Here is an 18104-nt window from a genome sequence, read left to right on the forward strand (position 1 = left end):
GATGCCCATAATTACTAACTGTACTGCTAACTTCAGCTGCATCTGAATGAATGAATATAAGTGACTGAATAAATACAAGATTAGACCGAACCAACTGAGAGCTGAATGATTATTACCACCCTATAATTCAAAGCATGAACTTACTGGAACATTATTAATCCTCATACGACTCAATGTTCTTCTATAATAGCTGAAATCATTCTGTATGGCAGGATTTGTCATCTAAAGAAGACATTTATGAAAGAAAAAAGTATTATTTACTAAATGACAGTAGACAAATTAAGCAAAAGATCTACTAGAGTTATAATTAGCTAAGTAACATTTCCTAATCTGTAATATCATTTTAAGAACTAAAACCTTTATCATCCAAGATAACTATTTGCACTTAAATTATGTAACACTGTACGCAGTCATTACTGAATATATAAGACTGTGCAGACTGTTTTTCAGTCACAGTCAGTATATTTTCTCTCCTTTCATTAATTTTAGGTAATATACTAAAAGGTTGTTTACCAAAAATGGTATTACCAAATAAACAAAAACAAAAGGGAATGTGTAGCCACTTAATTCGGATTATTACAATAAAGTGTGTATATGTATATATGGTCAACAGGGCAGTCTTCCAACAGACTAAAATTTTATATGCAAATCATTTGTGCTCAAAGTATTAATAAAAGAGAATAGTTGTCTACGATATAATGTTGATAAAACGCTGGAATTAGGAATCCAGCTCTTCCATTTTCTAGATAAGATACCTGGGGTGCTGAAAAGTCAAAGGATCTGCTTCATAATTGACTACTGTTGACTAAGGTCTCCTGATATGGAATTTAATGTTTCTTTCTTTACACTGTCACTCCTTCTAGCAAAAGGGACATTTATAGGTAGGTAGATTGAGGTGGGATAGGGGAGTGAGAAAGAGAGAAGAGGGAGGGAGGGAGAAAGGGAGGGGAGGGAGGGAGGGAGTGGGGTGGAAGAGAGAAAAAATAACAACTCTTTATACAGAAGAATGTTGAAAAACTGGGGATGAGCAGAAAAAACAATTAGAAAAGATCAATATTATTGTTGTTTCAGAGATGATTTTTAAAATGAAGTTAAATGAGAACTGAATATTGGGTAATTTGCTGTTTGCTACGCATTTCCATTTTTGCTGAGGACTAGCAGACATCATTTAAGCACATTTCAACAAGGTCTCCAGGCACTTCCTCCTAGTGCTCATTGAAAGACTCATGATTTTCACAACAATGAGGACCAGCAGAACAATCCTACCTTGAGTTCATCAAACCGGAGTGTAAAATGAAGAATTTCTGCAAACTGTTTAGCAAGAGCCTGCTCTCGCTCTAGATGCTGGGTGGGAGAATATGGGGTACTTGTCAAGGCTCCCAGAAGACCTCTTAATGCTGCTTCTAAAGAAAAAAAGATTAAAATGTTGTTTGTGTCTATTTATTTAGTAAAAAGTGAGCAATTTTAAAATGTTTTGATTTCAATTCCCATAAAAGGTCTCTTTAAAAGCCAGATTATCTAAACGTAACACTCAAACTGAATACCGTTTATTAGAATAGAAACCCTAAAGTGACTAATTCAATTTCTGTAAATGCAAATTCAAAATCAAGCAAAATGTGAATCTGAATGAAATACCAGGATCAAAGGACAAATCTTATATTGTTTTCACATTCTACACAGTGTTTTTATGAAACGGTAACTGTTACTACAGCTGAGTAATAACTTCTTCAGTGGCACTGTGGCCACAGAGTCCAATCGGTACACGGGTATGAATGAATTACCAGCTTCACATACTGTGAATGTGTTATTTATAAACACAAACTGCTTTCTCTCAGCTACTAAAGGAAACCAAATATTTGGTTTAATAATTAGCTTCCTGGGTGTTTTAGAGTTTGGTATTCCAGGATCATAATATAAATATTCCAATTCAGTATATAAATAAAACTGTCCCTTTGAAACAACTGCTACTTTTGGAATGTCAGACTAATAAATACTGTGTTTAAAAATGGAAATACTGATTTCACTTCCAAAAAAAAAAAAAAAATTCACAGTAATCAAACTAACTCAGTTACAGATTACAGAATCAGAAAACAATGCCCAATCCTATTCAAAGAAAATAAGAGCTTACAGGGTTAGATGGTGACATGACATTTGTTAATAAATGCTAGATTAATAAACAATATTTATTAATGATAACAAGTTTATGTCAGATCATCAACCTAATTTAACTTAAAAAAATACCAACTCTACCATTTATGAAGACCCAATTATGAACATATTTGTGCATTTAACCTAGTCTGTCATTCAACTTTCACCATCAACTATGACATGGGCACTACAGATGGATAAACTGAGTTTCAAAGAGGTTAGACTCCCCAAGGGTATAGCTCCTAAACGCCAGGTGCTTCTGATTTCACAGCCCTATTCTTCCACCATAATAAACTGTTTCTCAAACAAGGCAACAATCTAACTAGCCTTCTGTACCCTTATAGAAGATTACTGATCAGTACCAATGGGAAGTACTCCTAAGTATCTACTATGTGCCAAGTTCTGAGCCAGACACTATTTGTAATCCACACAGTAACTGCAGATGATAGTTATTTTCTTTTATAGGAAGTCAGAAGAGCATCGATGGTCTCATATGTGTCAAGCACTGGGGAAACATATGAAGATGGACACGCCCTACACCCACACAGAGTCTAATGATACAGAGAGAAGACAGACGCCTTATTACAGCTGGGATATGTGTTAAGAAGGAAAAGGGCATGGCACCATGGAAACGTATGAAAATGGGACCTTATCTAGTGGAAGACTCAGGAAAAGACCTCCCTGAACACACGACATCTGGGCTGAGACTGGACTGTGCGCTAAGAATGAGCAAGAGTTTGCAAGCAAGGACAGGGAGCCAGATCTGAACTGAGACCAGCGTGACATGGTAGAGAAACTGCACGACAACCAACGCAGGCGAACAGAGAGATAAGGAGGAGAGGAGCTAAGACTAAAACACACGCATATCATCTGCGTGCCAGATTAAGCACCCTGGCCTTGTCATCATAACGTCCCCAGAGAAACTACTTATGCAGGGTAGTGACAGCATCAAATGAGCATTTAAAAACTCCACGTCATCTGCAGTGTGGAGGACAGACTGCAGGGAGTATGGATGGCTCACAGAGGCGCAAGAGTGGATGTGAAGATCAATTAAAAGGAAAAAAATTTTGGCTATTTTGAAAAATGGTTTACTTCTCTCAATATTCAAATCATGTGTCAGCATTATTGTAAGTGGAAAACAAAGTTTGAGAGATGTGAGAACAGGAAAAAGCATTTTAAAAACAAAAACAAAAAACACCAATACCGCTACAAGCTGTTAAAGAAAAAAGAAATTTGCATTTCCTGGATTTTATCAAGTCTCAGGGCTAACTTCAGCATTTAAAGCGCTCTACCACTTTGGGGAATGGGAGACACTCCCCACCCCCACACCAAGCGGTGAGTCAGGTCACATGGCTGAACTAAAATGGCCAGTGACTGTGGAGAACTTCTATCCCGGAATGGCTGAAGTCCTCAAGGGCAGATCCACCATGAAAGAGAAACTCAAGATGATAAGGCTGCTTGTTTGCCTTTGAAGTAGCTATCTCAGCCTGGGGGCCTCTGCTGATACAAGACAGTCCTACTAGACTACAGTGTCCTGAGATAAGAGGGGAATCAGAGACAGAGGATCCCAGAAAGTGGCTCAGGTCTCTGGCTGGGTTAGAAGAAAGGAAGGTCAAAGAAGAGATGATGTAGGGATTGATCTCTCTGATGAAGCTCCTAAAACAAAACCATGTGGTCATGACTCTTAGAAAAGGTAGATGGCAAAGAGGAAATTAGTGGACTACTTAAGCTCTAAATTCTGGAAGACATTAGCTGGTAGACCAGTGCAGAAGCCAAAGCTATACAAGAAGTTTGCAAGGAAGAGACCAAATGGAGAAATAATAATGACAGATTGGTCTATAAAGCAGGTCCAGAAGGGGAAACAACTGATGACTAGGAAGAGAAGGCTCCTTTACAGACAAGAGCCATATATTCTCACCAACTGCCATCCATCCACTATCAAAGACCAGTCTTTGAATTCTCAGAAGAGAACCCAAAGGATATGGGCTGTGGGGGATTTGAAACAGTCAAGAGATATGACCACCATTATTGTGGGCACTTCAGAACCTTATGAACGAATTTTGATAGATTTAGCCCAGTGAAAAGGAGTCAACATGTTGGAGAGACTCACTCATCATGACCCCTGGAGGTCACCCCTATAAGCCCCTGGAACAGGAGGAAGACTGAGGAGACATAAAGCAGTTTGCGTACTGTATGGTCACACAACCTTCCCTCAGATGGCTGCCTCAACTGGGAAGGCCTCAGACTGAAATAAGCGGGTACAGGATGTTTCCCACGCCAGCAAGGTTAAACCCTGTCGGCAAAGCTCAGTGTCTTTCAAATTAGTCAAGTGGTCGCTTCCCTGTCCCTCTATAAACATGCAAACAATCAAGGGATCAGGGTCCCTCTTCTGGAGTACAACCCTATAGTTTATCTGTGGTGCCTGAGCCAAGCAACCGGCTCCTTTTCATTCTGAAGGAGCGCGTGCATCTTCCCAGGTGTGTGGTGCTCCGCTGCTGTCTGTGGTGTTTATCCTCATCTCTGGCTCAACAGTGAAGTAGGAAGAAAAGAGCCCAGAGCCTATGTGGACTTAAAGCAGAGGGCTCAACTGACGGGAGGTCCAGATAGGACACTGAAGCTCAGAGAATGTAAATGATGTAGCTAGGACCACACAGCTAATAACCGCAAACACCAGAATTTAAACATAGGCCATTATGCCTTGAAAGCCTGAAGTCCATTATTATTGCTTCTCCTAAATACCCAACACATATTTGATATATCAGATGTATGTATTCTTTAATCCATCACTTGCTCACTCATTCAACATTAAGTTGCTATCATATGAAGCAAGGACATGCATCCTGTCAGCAAGGAAACGGAAACATTATACACCAGGTTACTGACCAAGAGATGAGGAGTAAACTACCAGATCTTAAATCCGCACATTGGTCACACCTTTATAGAAGCCCTAGACCACAAAATGAAGGTTCAAGCCTCCCGCATGACAGAATGAAAAACTGATAGCTTTTTGCTATTACGGTGTTACTATATTCTCTGCTGAAATGGAACACAGCACCTGTGCCGAAACACATACCACTAGACTGATGTAATTCCAGTAGTTGAAATATGAGAAAACAAGTAAGCCTTACTGGTTTGGCTTATTTTATAATTACTGTTTTTTGTTTCTTTTTCACCTGCAAATGTTAAGAGACCAAGATGAACTTGAATAGGACCTGAGTAGCATCTAAAGCAATTTAACTTCAAAAGCAGCTGGGAACTAGCAACCCAAGAAAGCTCTAAATAAGTAGCAGTGAAGACAGACAAGATGAAAAGAGCCAGGCTCTCCGAGGTTACGAAGCTGTAGACTACGTAGATACCTGCCTGAAAGAGCTGACTGTCATGTCCAAGGAAAATAATTTATAATTTTTATTTCTAGTAAGAAGACGACAATGTACACAAACACCTCTATCTCAACTATTATTTGCCTTTGCATTTAACAGTGTGTCCTGCAGCTAAGGAAAAACAGCAAGTCTTCTACTTTTTAAAAAATATGGGCATTTAAAAGAAACCCAGAATTTCAGCTTTGAAGCACAGGTTACAAACACAAATGGCCAAGTAGCTAATGTAAAGACATAAAGAGAGAAAGATACAAAAACCAGGATGTAGTAGGGACCACTGCAGACTAGAAAGTACACACGCTAACTAATGGACAGACTCGGTGTGCCACTTAGCTTCGCCAGCTGAGAGGCAGAGCAGCTGATCCACTGTTGGCTGAGCTACTGATTTTTCCAAAGCAATCGAAGACTTAACACACACACACACACACCCACACACACACCCACAAATAATTACCAATTTTAAAACCTGGCAATTAACTAGGAATTTTTAAAAACCATGTGGGCCAAACAAAAACATATCTCAGGTCTAAATTTAGCTTATGAGCCCCCAATTGACTTCTATCTTACAGTACTGGTTTTCTTATCAAATTGTATGTACTCATTTAGAATATATAACACATTTATGATTCAAAAAACAAAACTATATAAAAAGTGTCAGAAACTTAAATTGAGATGTTTCAAATTTCTGACACACATCTATATCACTCCTCCCCTACGCTCCCAAAGTCACAAAGTAAAGCTCTTCCAACTTACATCTTTCAAATTACACAAGCAGCTAAATGGCTAAATCTTACCTGTTCTTCCCCAAGAAAAAGAACTCCAATTTTGCTTACTCACTGTATTAAAGGCATTGTTCTGATCTCTGAATAATTTTTCCCATGCAAGGGAAAAAGCAGATGGTTTTGAATTCTTTTTACTTAATAACTCCCTCGATAACTGTGCATGTAACATTAGCTTCCTAGTTCTCATCTTGTACAGTTTCAGGTACATGAACAGATCATAATCAGCAATGATTTTAAGAACACAATAATCTAAATAACCCCAGAGACTGAGGATTAGTTTCCACATATGGGAAAGGATTTGCTATGGAGATGGAGAGAGATTCCACCAAGTGGTTTCTCATAATAGGACCCTTTAAGCTGCAAAAAATCAGGAATTTCCTTATGGAAGTTTTAATTTGTTGAGGAAAATGGTCTAAATAAATTGAAGACCTGGTTGAACAGGATGATAGGAAGATTACCTATGAAACATATAAATTCAGCAATATGAACATAAAATGCTGTAAACACTTCCAGTATCGATAAGTCTTTTCCACTAGGCAAGTCACAATGATAAAACTTTCAACTTACCTAACCTCTGAGAAAATTCATAAAATTTCTTTAATTTGCCTACTAGTGGAACAACTGCACCCCATGCCTTCTCTTGCAGCTTCTCATCTGCTGGATGCTGGATTGCCTTCAAAATCCAAAGAATAAAAAGAGATTTTTTAAAAAATCACAACAGTATTATTTTCACATTAAAATATAGATTTCTGCAAACACAGGAAACCCCGGTATAGTCCACGAAATTCAGAGTAATGGACACAGGAATGCTGAGAGAGCCCTTCTCAGCTCCACGGACACTTCAGACCTACTCTACTACATTCCTCCTCACCCTTGCCATGGATATGGGGCAGAATGGAATAAAACATGGCACAATGTATGTTTGTTAGGTATCTTACGCCTTGATATCTTTTAAAGCCACAAAAAGAAACCAAAATGTTTCCCATATCACAGACAAGCTTTCTTAGAAATTCTCTGCTTTAAGGATTATTTTAGCAGAATAAAAGGAAACCAAAAAAGTAAGGCAATTATGAAATAACACTCAACTCTGGGAAAAGGCTAATAAACTTGCAATAAGTCAAATTCCAGGGTCCAAACTAGGTTTAAAAAAGGTACCAAAAATAAATAAATAAATAAAATTAAAAAAAAAAAAAAGCTACCAAACACTTAAGAACCTAAATCAGCCTGAAAAAGGTGATTTAGAAATTGTCACTTATCCCCTCCTTATAACTAAAATCCTATTCTGGAGTCTAAGTTCTTTCTAGGTTTTCTTGAATAAGGTGAAAAACTAGTTTCAAATGTGAAAGGGGAGAAAATAAAACATAATTTAGAGCCTCTAACATAAACACGAATATGCTCTATGTCCAATCTTTCAAGCCATCGGGCAATCATCTGTAAATACAGAGGGTTATTCCCAAAGAAATATATTTTCTTGCTTTCATCTTCCTTTTGCTTATAGATGTTTTTCTTAACCCTTTTCCCACAACCTGATTTGCTTTCTCTAACATCTTCAAACAAGCTAAACACACCATCTGAAAGATGGAACGCATAACCAAACCCTGTTTATAATGTTATCAGAAATCTAAACGGCACATTTATATTTCCCCAAGACACTAGTACTCTGACTCCAACCATACAAAACCAAAAAATAAGCAAAGTAAGATTGAAACCAGGTAAATTTAGAAGATGCATCCAATAAATTAGCCACAAACTAAATAAATGGGCTATATACTGTTTAAGCAATTTGCTTTATATAAGCTTGCCATTATATTCAAATTTTCTTGATTTTTTTTATATAAACAAGTAGGAGTCTGAAATGAATCCCATTTATACAACTATCCAAAAATATTGTAAAGTTAAAGAAAACTGGACGTTACAACATGTAACAATCCTTATTTCACATTATATTAATATGAATATTTCAAAGGGACTGTGATATTATCCTGATGTATATAAAAAAATCCTTTTAGTTTCAAGCCCAATCTCAATGGTTTTAGATCAAGCAGTAAAAATTTGTTTATTATTTGGGAAATAAGCAAATAGATAAAATTTTTAAATTTATCTCCTTCTCTTCAGAAGCCTATCCAACCTTTCTGGAAAGGATCTAAAAATGATTTTCTAAATATCAACTCATTCTCATAATATTAAAATGCTCCAGCAAATGTCACCCATTTTCATAACTGAATAGAGTTAACTATTTCCCTGACCCTGCCTTGTCTGGACTTAGAACTGAAGACACTGGCTGCTCTTTCATGACAACATTTTATGGTTCTCCTTATAATTCTGATTCTTTCTCCTCTCAGATCAGTTCTACTGGTATAGATAACATTTTTGGTACAGCATCCATCATAGCCCAACAGGAATAGGGGAACTTAGTATCATGTCAGTGGTGAGGTTGTCATGGAGTAGGTATTATAACTCTCATTTTCAAAAATGTTAAAACTGTTATGGATATATCAAAACATTAGTGGAAAGTTCTTCCTTCCCTCTCTAGCGGTTATCCTAGAGAATAAGCTTTGCTTATTTAGTAGATCCTATGTAAAATTTTATTCAATTTTAGAGTCATGTTTAATAAAGTGCTATTTAAACAAATATATACATAACCCACATCACTAGCATAGTAATAACAGTAAACTCTCAGTCTACGTTCTGTGTGTCAGCTTCTGTGTGTCTTTGCTGATGGATTATCTAACTTTCTCCTCAAAACAACGCCATGAACTGCTTCCACATTTTTGCTACAATGAATAAGGTGGCCCTAAAGGTTTTCACATTTACCTCCCTCTTGAATGATAGCCTTTTGGAGAGTATTTTCTAAAATTAAGTACCTGATAGAAGAGTACAAATAGTTTTATAGATCTGATTTCACACCTTGCCAAACTGATCTCCAAAAAGACAACCACTCTACAATACCACTTGCCTTGATTAAGGCTACCTGTTTCTTCATAAACCAACCAATATTAAACTTTTAACAGCTTATTACTGTATGCAGTACAACTTTTTAACAGTGATGGGCATTTACTGTAAATCTAAACTTTTTTTCTATTGTGTGTTTTCTCATAGGTAGAAATGGTTCTTCTACTAGCCAATTAAGTCTTCATATTGACCTATGGCAGCTTTGGTAGTCATATCTGTTCTTTAGGTACTTGGTATATACTTAGCTTTTATATGTTTAGAGAATGCGAAATTCACAGAAATGGTTACATGCCTTCAATTACTGAAATCTTAAGGTTTTACTCAAACTAATGATACTGGCAAGATTAGTCTAAAGCTCTTGCATTTATTTCTTCAAGTTACTAGCTGCTTACTAAACACTGTACTAGGTGCTGATAACACAAAAATAAGTTAAGAAACCAGGTTTACCCTCCTCAAGCTAGAGGTGCAATAGTGAAGATACAGACATCATATATCACTGGTTTAAAAAACAGTGATGGCTACCATAAAAAATATGTGCAAACTGCTATGGCAAAAGAGTACAGGGAAGTAGAAGATTACTGCAATTTGAAGGAAGGACAGGAATTGAACAGGAAAAGAAAAAAAGAAGGGCATATTCCAGACAAAAACAAAGGCAAGGGATTGTACATAAGCAAGACATTCAGGAAACAAGCAGTCCAGTGCAGGAGAGGTAAAACATAGAATTCACATAAACCTGTAATTTCCCTGTTAATGATACCACCAATTGCTAATCTGGACTAGACACCACGTAATCATTTAATTTCTCCTTTTCCTTTACATTAAACATCCAGTCAATCAACCAAACCTGTGGCCCCTCAGTCCAAAACACCTAGCGACTCGTCATCTTCAGGTGTCTGCACTTAATCCTTCCTTCACTAGGACTCCAAATGTCATTAGTGGAATCAAGTTTAATATGGTCTGCAAACCCAATGGATCAATCCTTGAAAACCTTTGCATTATTATTTAAAGAATAACAGAAGCAGAAGGGCAGGAAAAAATGAAGCAACAAAGTGTGAGCTATGCCTTCAAGAGATGTTATAATGAGAAAGAGAGATGGTCCAGAGGCCAGGGAGTTTCTTGGGTAGTACACTACCCATGAGTGGGGTACGGACAACATGAGCAGGGAAGAAGTCAACAAAAGAAAAAAGAAAGAAGATGTAATTAAGAGAAGGAAATTAAGAGTTAAGTTCCAGAGGGGCGTGGAGAACAAAGGTAGCAAAGTTAGTCTTGGTAAGAAGCAGGGACACAGCTTCTTCTGAAAAACAAAACAAAAACAAAAACAAAAAAAAACAGAAGAAATGGAAAAAGAGATGGTTGGAAACCTGGATAAGTTCATGGATTTGGGAGAAGAAGTTGAGGGAGACCACACCAAACATTTGCTCTGTGGTGTCAAGTCATCAGACAGAGTTGAGTGGGTCCAGACCACAAGGATGGTTTCAGCTTTCTCCTAGGAAGCTTAGAAGGAGCAGAAAAATAGACTAGCAGAACAAAAAAAAAGCCACAGAAAGTTTCATGTTCTCCCCTCCAAAAACAGTATAAATAACCCCCCTTGGCTACTGTAAGGATACTGTAAATTTCAAGTGTGAGAGTAAACCAAAAAATAAAATTTTCTTTAATATATATGAATTATGTATTTATAGAACCTTGTTTTCCTTTCACCCTTATATCACTGCAACCACTTTTGAAATAATGCAAGTGATCTTCCTTTAAATGGAATACTTAATATGCAAATAGACGATAAAGTATAGAAAATAGTAGCAATTAAAAAGAGGCACATGATAATTTTAGTCTATTGGAAAATGTATGAACATGTTTTACCTCTCGTATTTCATGGCCAGCTCCTCTATATGATTGCAAGTCCTCCAAGATGCCTTCTGCATCTTTTAGTACTACATTCACCTGATTATAAATTTCCTTCTCAGACTCTGTAGGCTGGGCATCTAAATAGCAGGAAAGCACAAGAAAATTTACAGTCACATGATTTTTTTTTTTTACTACATGTTTAATAACTCTAAGCATTGAATAACCCAATATTCTAAAGATGACTAACATTTTTCCAATGCTAACTTTGCACTTCTTAGAAAAGACTGATAATTTTGCCATAGTTCTATATTTGAGCAATTAGCCTTAAGTTTGTAAATATCACAAAGCAGCAAGGGAACACCAAACACTATTATTTATTTTAAGTTACAAATCATGGCCTGGTATAGTAAACAAACAAGAATTATAATTCAAAAGTTTTAACTCTGAGTGTTAAAAATCACTGTTTCTCCTACATTCATCACTAACAGTAGTGACTAAATACATGAATAATGATCTATTTTAATGCAATGGAAATGAAAGGCCTACGAATACATCTAGCTCACCTACAGTTGAAGACAAACTATTTTCCTATAAAGTTCATTTTAATGACTGAGTTTTGATATACAAAATTAGAAACTTAAAAAGGTTTTAGATGCTCCCCTTTTCTAAAGACCACTGTATATTCTGCACCAATGAACTTCTCTGCTGGTGAACGAAAAAGGTCCAGATTCCTGGTGCAGAGGAGTTCGAATTATAAACTGCTCCAGAATTACTAGGCTACTAAAAACTAGATACTTTAAGATACAATACTATCACTGAAATTTTGAAATACTAAAGCAAAAATTCAGTTTTTATATACTTGGGACTGAGAGGAAAAATGAAGGGAGAATTATAAAAAGCATAATCAGGAAAACAAATATATGAGCACTTCCACCACTTGGTGTTAGCCACAAAACACAAGTTAAGAGGTGAATAATTCTGGATTTCTCTCTGTTAGACTCTAGGTGACAAAAATTCTGTTTTTAATACCTTGGTCATTTCTTTCTCTAAGGATAAATCTTTTTTATTCAATACATTTGATTCTTTTTTGGGGGGCGGTGGGGAATGGACGCTCAGTGAGGAAACTGAGTTTCTCATAAATTTTCCCAACTAGACTATATTCAATACTACAGATAAGGCATAAAGCACTTAAAATAATAAACATTATGATTACCATAATGTTTCAGAGAGCAACTGTGATGTCAGAATTCCTCCATGCTAAAATTTTCTCTTACGCTCTGGAGGCAGAGCAAATTTATAATATGAATTAAGAACATTTCTGATAAATCTCTTGTTTACCAATCATATAAAATTACTATCTAGACTTTTCTGCACATACTCCACCTCCCCATAAATACATAATGATCTATTTATTCCTTTCCTTGGAAAATTTTTAAAAACTTGATTCACACACAAAACTAGGAGTCCAGATGCCTAAACCCTGTAACTTTACTTTGCGATTGGGGCAAGTCATAATTCAATTCCATCTATTAAACTTGCCAACTAGTCAAAAATATATCATTTATATTTTTTTAAATCAACAATTACAGTACCAAATTTTAATTGCAACATACTTAAGACAGTACTATAGCAACAATAAGTAACATTCACATGCAAAGCCAACTTAAGAATTTGTGTTCTCATATCTGTTCCCTTATTTTTCAAATTTCCCTCAGAAATCATGTATTTTAAATGAAAATGCTATGAAAAATAATTACACAAGAGGAGACAATTGGAAAATTAAAAAGACTCTGTCTGTGTCCAAAGTTATAAAGGTACTACTAGGAGCAAATACTGATATCATAACTAAATGATTTTTTAAATATCAGAGTTTGTCATTTAGCAGTAATATTTTTTTCATTTAGCCAGACCATATTCTCCATAGTCATAGTTAGATACACACTAAAAAAAAGTACACCTCATAACTTTTATACTTACACCAGATGCACTAGAGAAAAAGTTTTACATGCAAAAACAGCAGTTTTATACTCTTCATATGGAATTGTGAAACTATAGACATAACATCAATAGTAGACACATCATAGTTTGAATTCATGAAGTTGGAATTCATGACAAAGGACAATATTTTGACTATTATATATTAAAAGATATTTGTGAAGTTTGAAAATACTAAACTGTATTTTTGGTGTGGTGACTAGCTGTTAACATAAAAATATGACACTGAGAATTACATACAAAAGAAACATTATCAAGTAGATTTAAATAGACCTTGGAAGTGGTTAATAATTATTAAAGGTTTAATAAGTACCAGGAAATTTTAAAATAAAGGAGAAGATTCCAGTTTCCCCTAAGGGTGGAAAAAATACCCAGCACCACAGTGATTAAACATTTTTTAGACTGTCACAGGAAAGTCACATTTATAATTTTGAAAGCTGCTGAAGACTGCTGTAGAAATGAAGACAAACAGAAAAGAGCAGACAGGTAAGCACTACTTTACTGATAGCAGGTCATGCAAAAGGTGAAATACCAGGGAGTGGAAAGGACTATATAAAATAAAAGATTTTTTTCCCAAAAATGTATCATATAATGCAGCCAAGACTTGTCACTTTGATTTTTCATTAAAAAAATGAAAAATTTTGTTACTTGAGGAAAAACATATCACTTAGCCAACTAACAAAAGGACATTCATTTGATTACAAAATGTATCTACTACTGAGAGTAGGCACAGTGATTAGTCATTAAGCTTAGTTTTAACAGCTATTTAAGAGAAATTAAAGCATGTTTCAGTTGTTCTTACTATTTGAAGGTAAAATTAATTATTTTAATAACTTCACACCAGTTTCCTACAGAAGAGTCACTGAAAATAATTGTTAAAATTGTAGCTGTTATGGTACAAAAGGAGGCAAAGATCAGCTACAAAAGGAAAAAAAAGTCACATAAAAATTATAACTGTGATAAGGGGTCTTTCTGCTTTAATCTTGCATTCATTCATTTAGTAAATATTTACAATCTATCACCACAAGTCTCATCGAGGCAGGAACTTCAATGTATAGTACATACCACTGTACACTATATAAACTCAGTACCTAGTAGATTTTCCATAACAAATATCTGTTGAATGAATGAGAAGGTACAGAGATATAAACATGCCTCCAGCAAGTGTTAAAGAAGGCTATTGTGCATTTTTTTCTATTGTGCATTTTTATCTCTGAATATAATCCTACATCATTTTAGAAAAATAAATATAAGAAAATGCCACCTGAAATTTCAAAGTACAGGGCAAAAGCAATTGCAAATATACAAAAGTAAAATGGAAAAACAAAGTTAGACTGAAAAAATGGGTATTATCAATATTTTTTAAGGGGGGGTGAGGGGAACAGTCAACACAAAAGACACAAGAATTAGAAGAAATGTATGACTAAGAGGAAAGGCACTATAACAGAGAATCAGAGAAAGTAAGATTCTACCTCTCACTTACAGATGACCACCCGTATTTACTCTCCTATTTTGGTCTACCTGGACATAAGTAAGCCAAGGTTAACAAACGAAGGAATACTGAACTTCTATGATTACAAAGCACTATGCTAAGGTTGGGAAAGGACATAAAAATAAAAGTCCCTCTTCTCCCAAGAAACAATCTAGTGAACTAACAGATCGTCACTCAGGCTAAAGATCTGTCATTAGAATGAGCTATAAATTAACAATGTCATTACAAAATAAATTTCAAGAACTAGAAGAGGTTATACAGGCCCCAATTCAGTGCTTTTAATATGCAGTCATTAGCATAACTGCCGCCAAATTTTACGGGACAATTCTGGACTTACGTATTAATTAAACCAGTATTCTTAAAATCATATAGGTATAATTTGTTCTAAGAAAAAGACTTCTTTCTATTACCTCGAGTAGATAATGATATGTTTCCCATTGAACACAGAATGTCCTTTCACGCCTTAAGGCTTTTTTTACATGTTGTTCTTTCTTTCTACAATACACTGCACTAATTTAGCCTGAAATCTTCTAATTCACCCTTCACAACCCAACTCAAATATCACCATCAGAAAGTCTTCCACCATGCCCAATCTACTCACAGCTAGGTAAAGTTAATCCCCTTCCTGACCTACACCTTGAGTGATATAAATTATGTAAATAATTAGCCTGCATTTCTATCTATTCTACTGAATTGAGAATTCCCCAAAGACGAGGGTTGTATCTTAGTTATCTTTGCATCCCCAGTACCTACTGGGTGGCATATAGGAGGCAACCTAAACTGAAGTGAGAAATAGTATGTGTGCGTGCAAGCACATAAATTAAGGCATAATGATTAAAGACAGTCATTTTGTCAACTGCAGGATTGCATTCAATCACAGTTTAAAATTACTAGAACAGTTAATTTTTATACAGCTTGATGCTAAATGCCAGTATATCCCTCTGTATGGAATTATTTCTATAGCTGCCCAGCCATGGAGATGCACTGAGCTAGATTTAACCAATCAGAATGATGGAAATAAGCTAAATTATTCTGGCAACCTAAGTATCACTGTTTGTCTAGAAATAAATAATGTAGTACTACTCTATTTAATAAAAGAATGTGACTTTATTCTCAATAATCATAATGAACTGGCAAATCAACTGGGTTGGCAATTTTGAGTTTGGTATAAAACAGGTTAAAGAAAGGAACTTTCAAGGGGTTACTACAGTAGCCTAATAATAAAGTATGCTTTTACAAATGCATATTTTTGAAAAGACAAATATGTCAATGGACGAGAGATAAAATTGATTAAAAGAACTCTGATGTTAGATTCAAAAGAAAACATATTTTAAAATGTAACTAAGAACTAGCAAGGGACAAACTCTCGCCTAGTTTGCAGACTGTTTTCACTAAGTTTCATTTACAGTATACCAGTAAGTGTCAAACCAAAAGTTCTACACTGGCTGATGATATAAGCAATAAATATCTAATTTATATTTGCCTTTAAGAAGTTAACAACACTTTATATGTAGTTCTTCGTTGTCGGTTATTACTGTTCTTGTTAGCAATTTTAACCTTTTCCTGCTACTAAATTAGCTATTTAAATTTTAAGGATCGTAATACAAACTCCCACAGATAAGAAAACCAAGACCAAATAATATTTTTTTAAACTACAGTAAATTCATGCTTCTCACGTGACCACAACATAATGCTAGGGTTATAAAAGGATCAAGTGCCAAGTCTTGAACAAGATCTTGACTATACCAAAGCCAAGATTCTGCAAATGTAAGGAACTTGAGACAAAGAATAAAAAGGAGACAGAATAGCAGAAAAATATATAAGAGCAAGTTTGAAACAGATGCAAATAAACTAAAATATAGCTCTGATGTAAGCTGCCTCATCTCAAAGAATAATCTTCAAGTCAGCAATCTGCTCAACAGTCCCCAAGCTGATTAAAATTCATGCTAAACATGCATTTAAAACAGCTTTGTTAAATTGTTGAGAAGGGTCAAGAAAACTAATATTCAACAACATTGTCCCCTAAAAACCAAACAATATGGTTCTGATATTGACAGTACTACTCTTTGCTAGCCTGCACACAGTACCCAAAGTATAACGGAACATTAACAGGAATGTAATAAGAGTAGAAAAATATCAGAGACCACAAATTATCCCATCAAATGGAGATAAGCTATAAATTAATGTGCTCATATGAACTGTCCTGGTTTAAAGAAAAAGTATACAAATTATTCATAAAATAGGATGAATATTACATAAACTAAAATGAAGTTGATGGAAAAATGCAATGTCTCTCTGGGGATTTATTTTAAGGGATTTGTTTTAAAAATCAGAAAAGGTCTTAAAGTATTTTAAAATCTGCTCAAATGTTTTAATCTCAGATGAAAATGCAAGGGGGAGATCACATGATTTATAACCTAAAGTTTCTCTCTTCACCCTTTCCTAACAATTTTCTAATGATCAGTTAAAATAGCAACATTCACACTAAAACACCAATTTAATATCATTGTTCCCAATTTGACAACCAGACAAGCTAAAACAACACTGACAGCCAAAAAAGCAAAAGCTTTTCAACATGCACAGGGGTCAATGACACTTACCTGCCACTCTTAGACCATATTACAATAGGTCATGCAACATAAAACAAACAGAAGGCAAATTACTTAAAGGTCTGTGAACCCATTATTTTTCTTTTTATTTAGAGTTAGAAAAAAATGAATTCCTGAAATAAATACATATAATGAATTTAACTTTTCAAATTAATTATCTGCAAAGATTAAATAATTAAGGTTCACACTTACCTTTTAATATTATGCCCAAATTACTGAGCTTTGAATGGCCTTCATGAACAGATTTTGTATTCAAAATATTTCACTAGGTACATAGACTAATTGAAACCAAATCAATTTTTCTCAACTACAATAAGTTTTTCCCCAAATATTGCTTTCAGTTAATCTTGAAGTAGCATTTGTTCTTTCCACCAAAATTTTTTCATAAAAATGTTTTCAGAGAATCTCAAACGTTTTCATTAGAGATCTCAAATTATAAAATAATGTCCAACTAAGAGATACGAATCTCTTATAAAAATTCAAGTAAAAACGTTATCACAATTTAATCTCTAAAATATGACTTCCAGTTCTAGAAGGCACCAGATATTTTACTCAAACAATTCATAGCTCAGTCATGCAAAGCAAAAGTTAAAAAGATGGCAAAGTGGAAACATTCATTTAGTGCAAGACAAACGCAGTCTACTGCAGGCAAAGAAAAATAGATATAAAATCATCTTCTCACTTTCAAAATCAAGGAAAAAATTTGGCCCCTGCTCAAGGTCTGTGCATGTCAAAACTTTAAGAAGATTCCCCATGTTAAGGTACCTGTCAAGACAAGAATGAGAAAAGAGAAAATATCCCTTTATAAAAAAGAACATCTGAAATTTACTTAAAAAAAAAAAAAAAAAAAAAGTAGTAACAGGGAAAATGTTCATTAGGCCATGAATTCGTCCTTCAGGTTACCCAG

At 35.1% G+C, this 18104-nt stretch overlaps 1 protein-coding gene across 6 annotated transcripts in view; it reads right to left on the reverse strand.

Moving 5' to 3' along the window:
* The window catches only part of CYRIB (CYFIP related Rac1 interactor B), a 147040-nt gene that overhangs the window by 11368 nt on the left and 117568 nt on the right, over window positions 1-18104 (reverse strand). For 4 of the 6 annotated variants that reach the window (XM_057735621.1, XM_057735619.1, XM_057735623.1 and 1 more), the window contains 5 exons: window positions 17880-17962; window positions 11117-11238; window positions 6875-6980; window positions 1267-1403; window positions 145-222 (listed from right to left, as the gene is read on the reverse strand). In XM_057735621.1, coding sequence (XP_057591604.1) covers window positions 145-222; window positions 1267-1403; window positions 6875-6980; window positions 11117-11238; window positions 17880-17952 — 516 coding nt within the window. In that variant the 5' untranslated portion in view covers window positions 17953-17962. The remainder of the gene's footprint in view (window positions 1-144; window positions 223-1266; window positions 1404-6874; window positions 6981-11116; window positions 11239-17879; window positions 17963-18104) is intronic. The other 2 variants (XM_057735624.1, XM_057735625.1) reach the window with 1 other exon arrangement.

This window comes from Hippopotamus amphibius, chromosome 5 (genome assembly GCF_030028045.1).
Source record: "Hippopotamus amphibius kiboko isolate mHipAmp2 chromosome 5, mHipAmp2.hap2, whole genome shotgun sequence".
Taxonomy (NCBI): Eukaryota; Metazoa; Chordata; class Mammalia; order Artiodactyla; family Hippopotamidae; genus Hippopotamus; species Hippopotamus amphibius.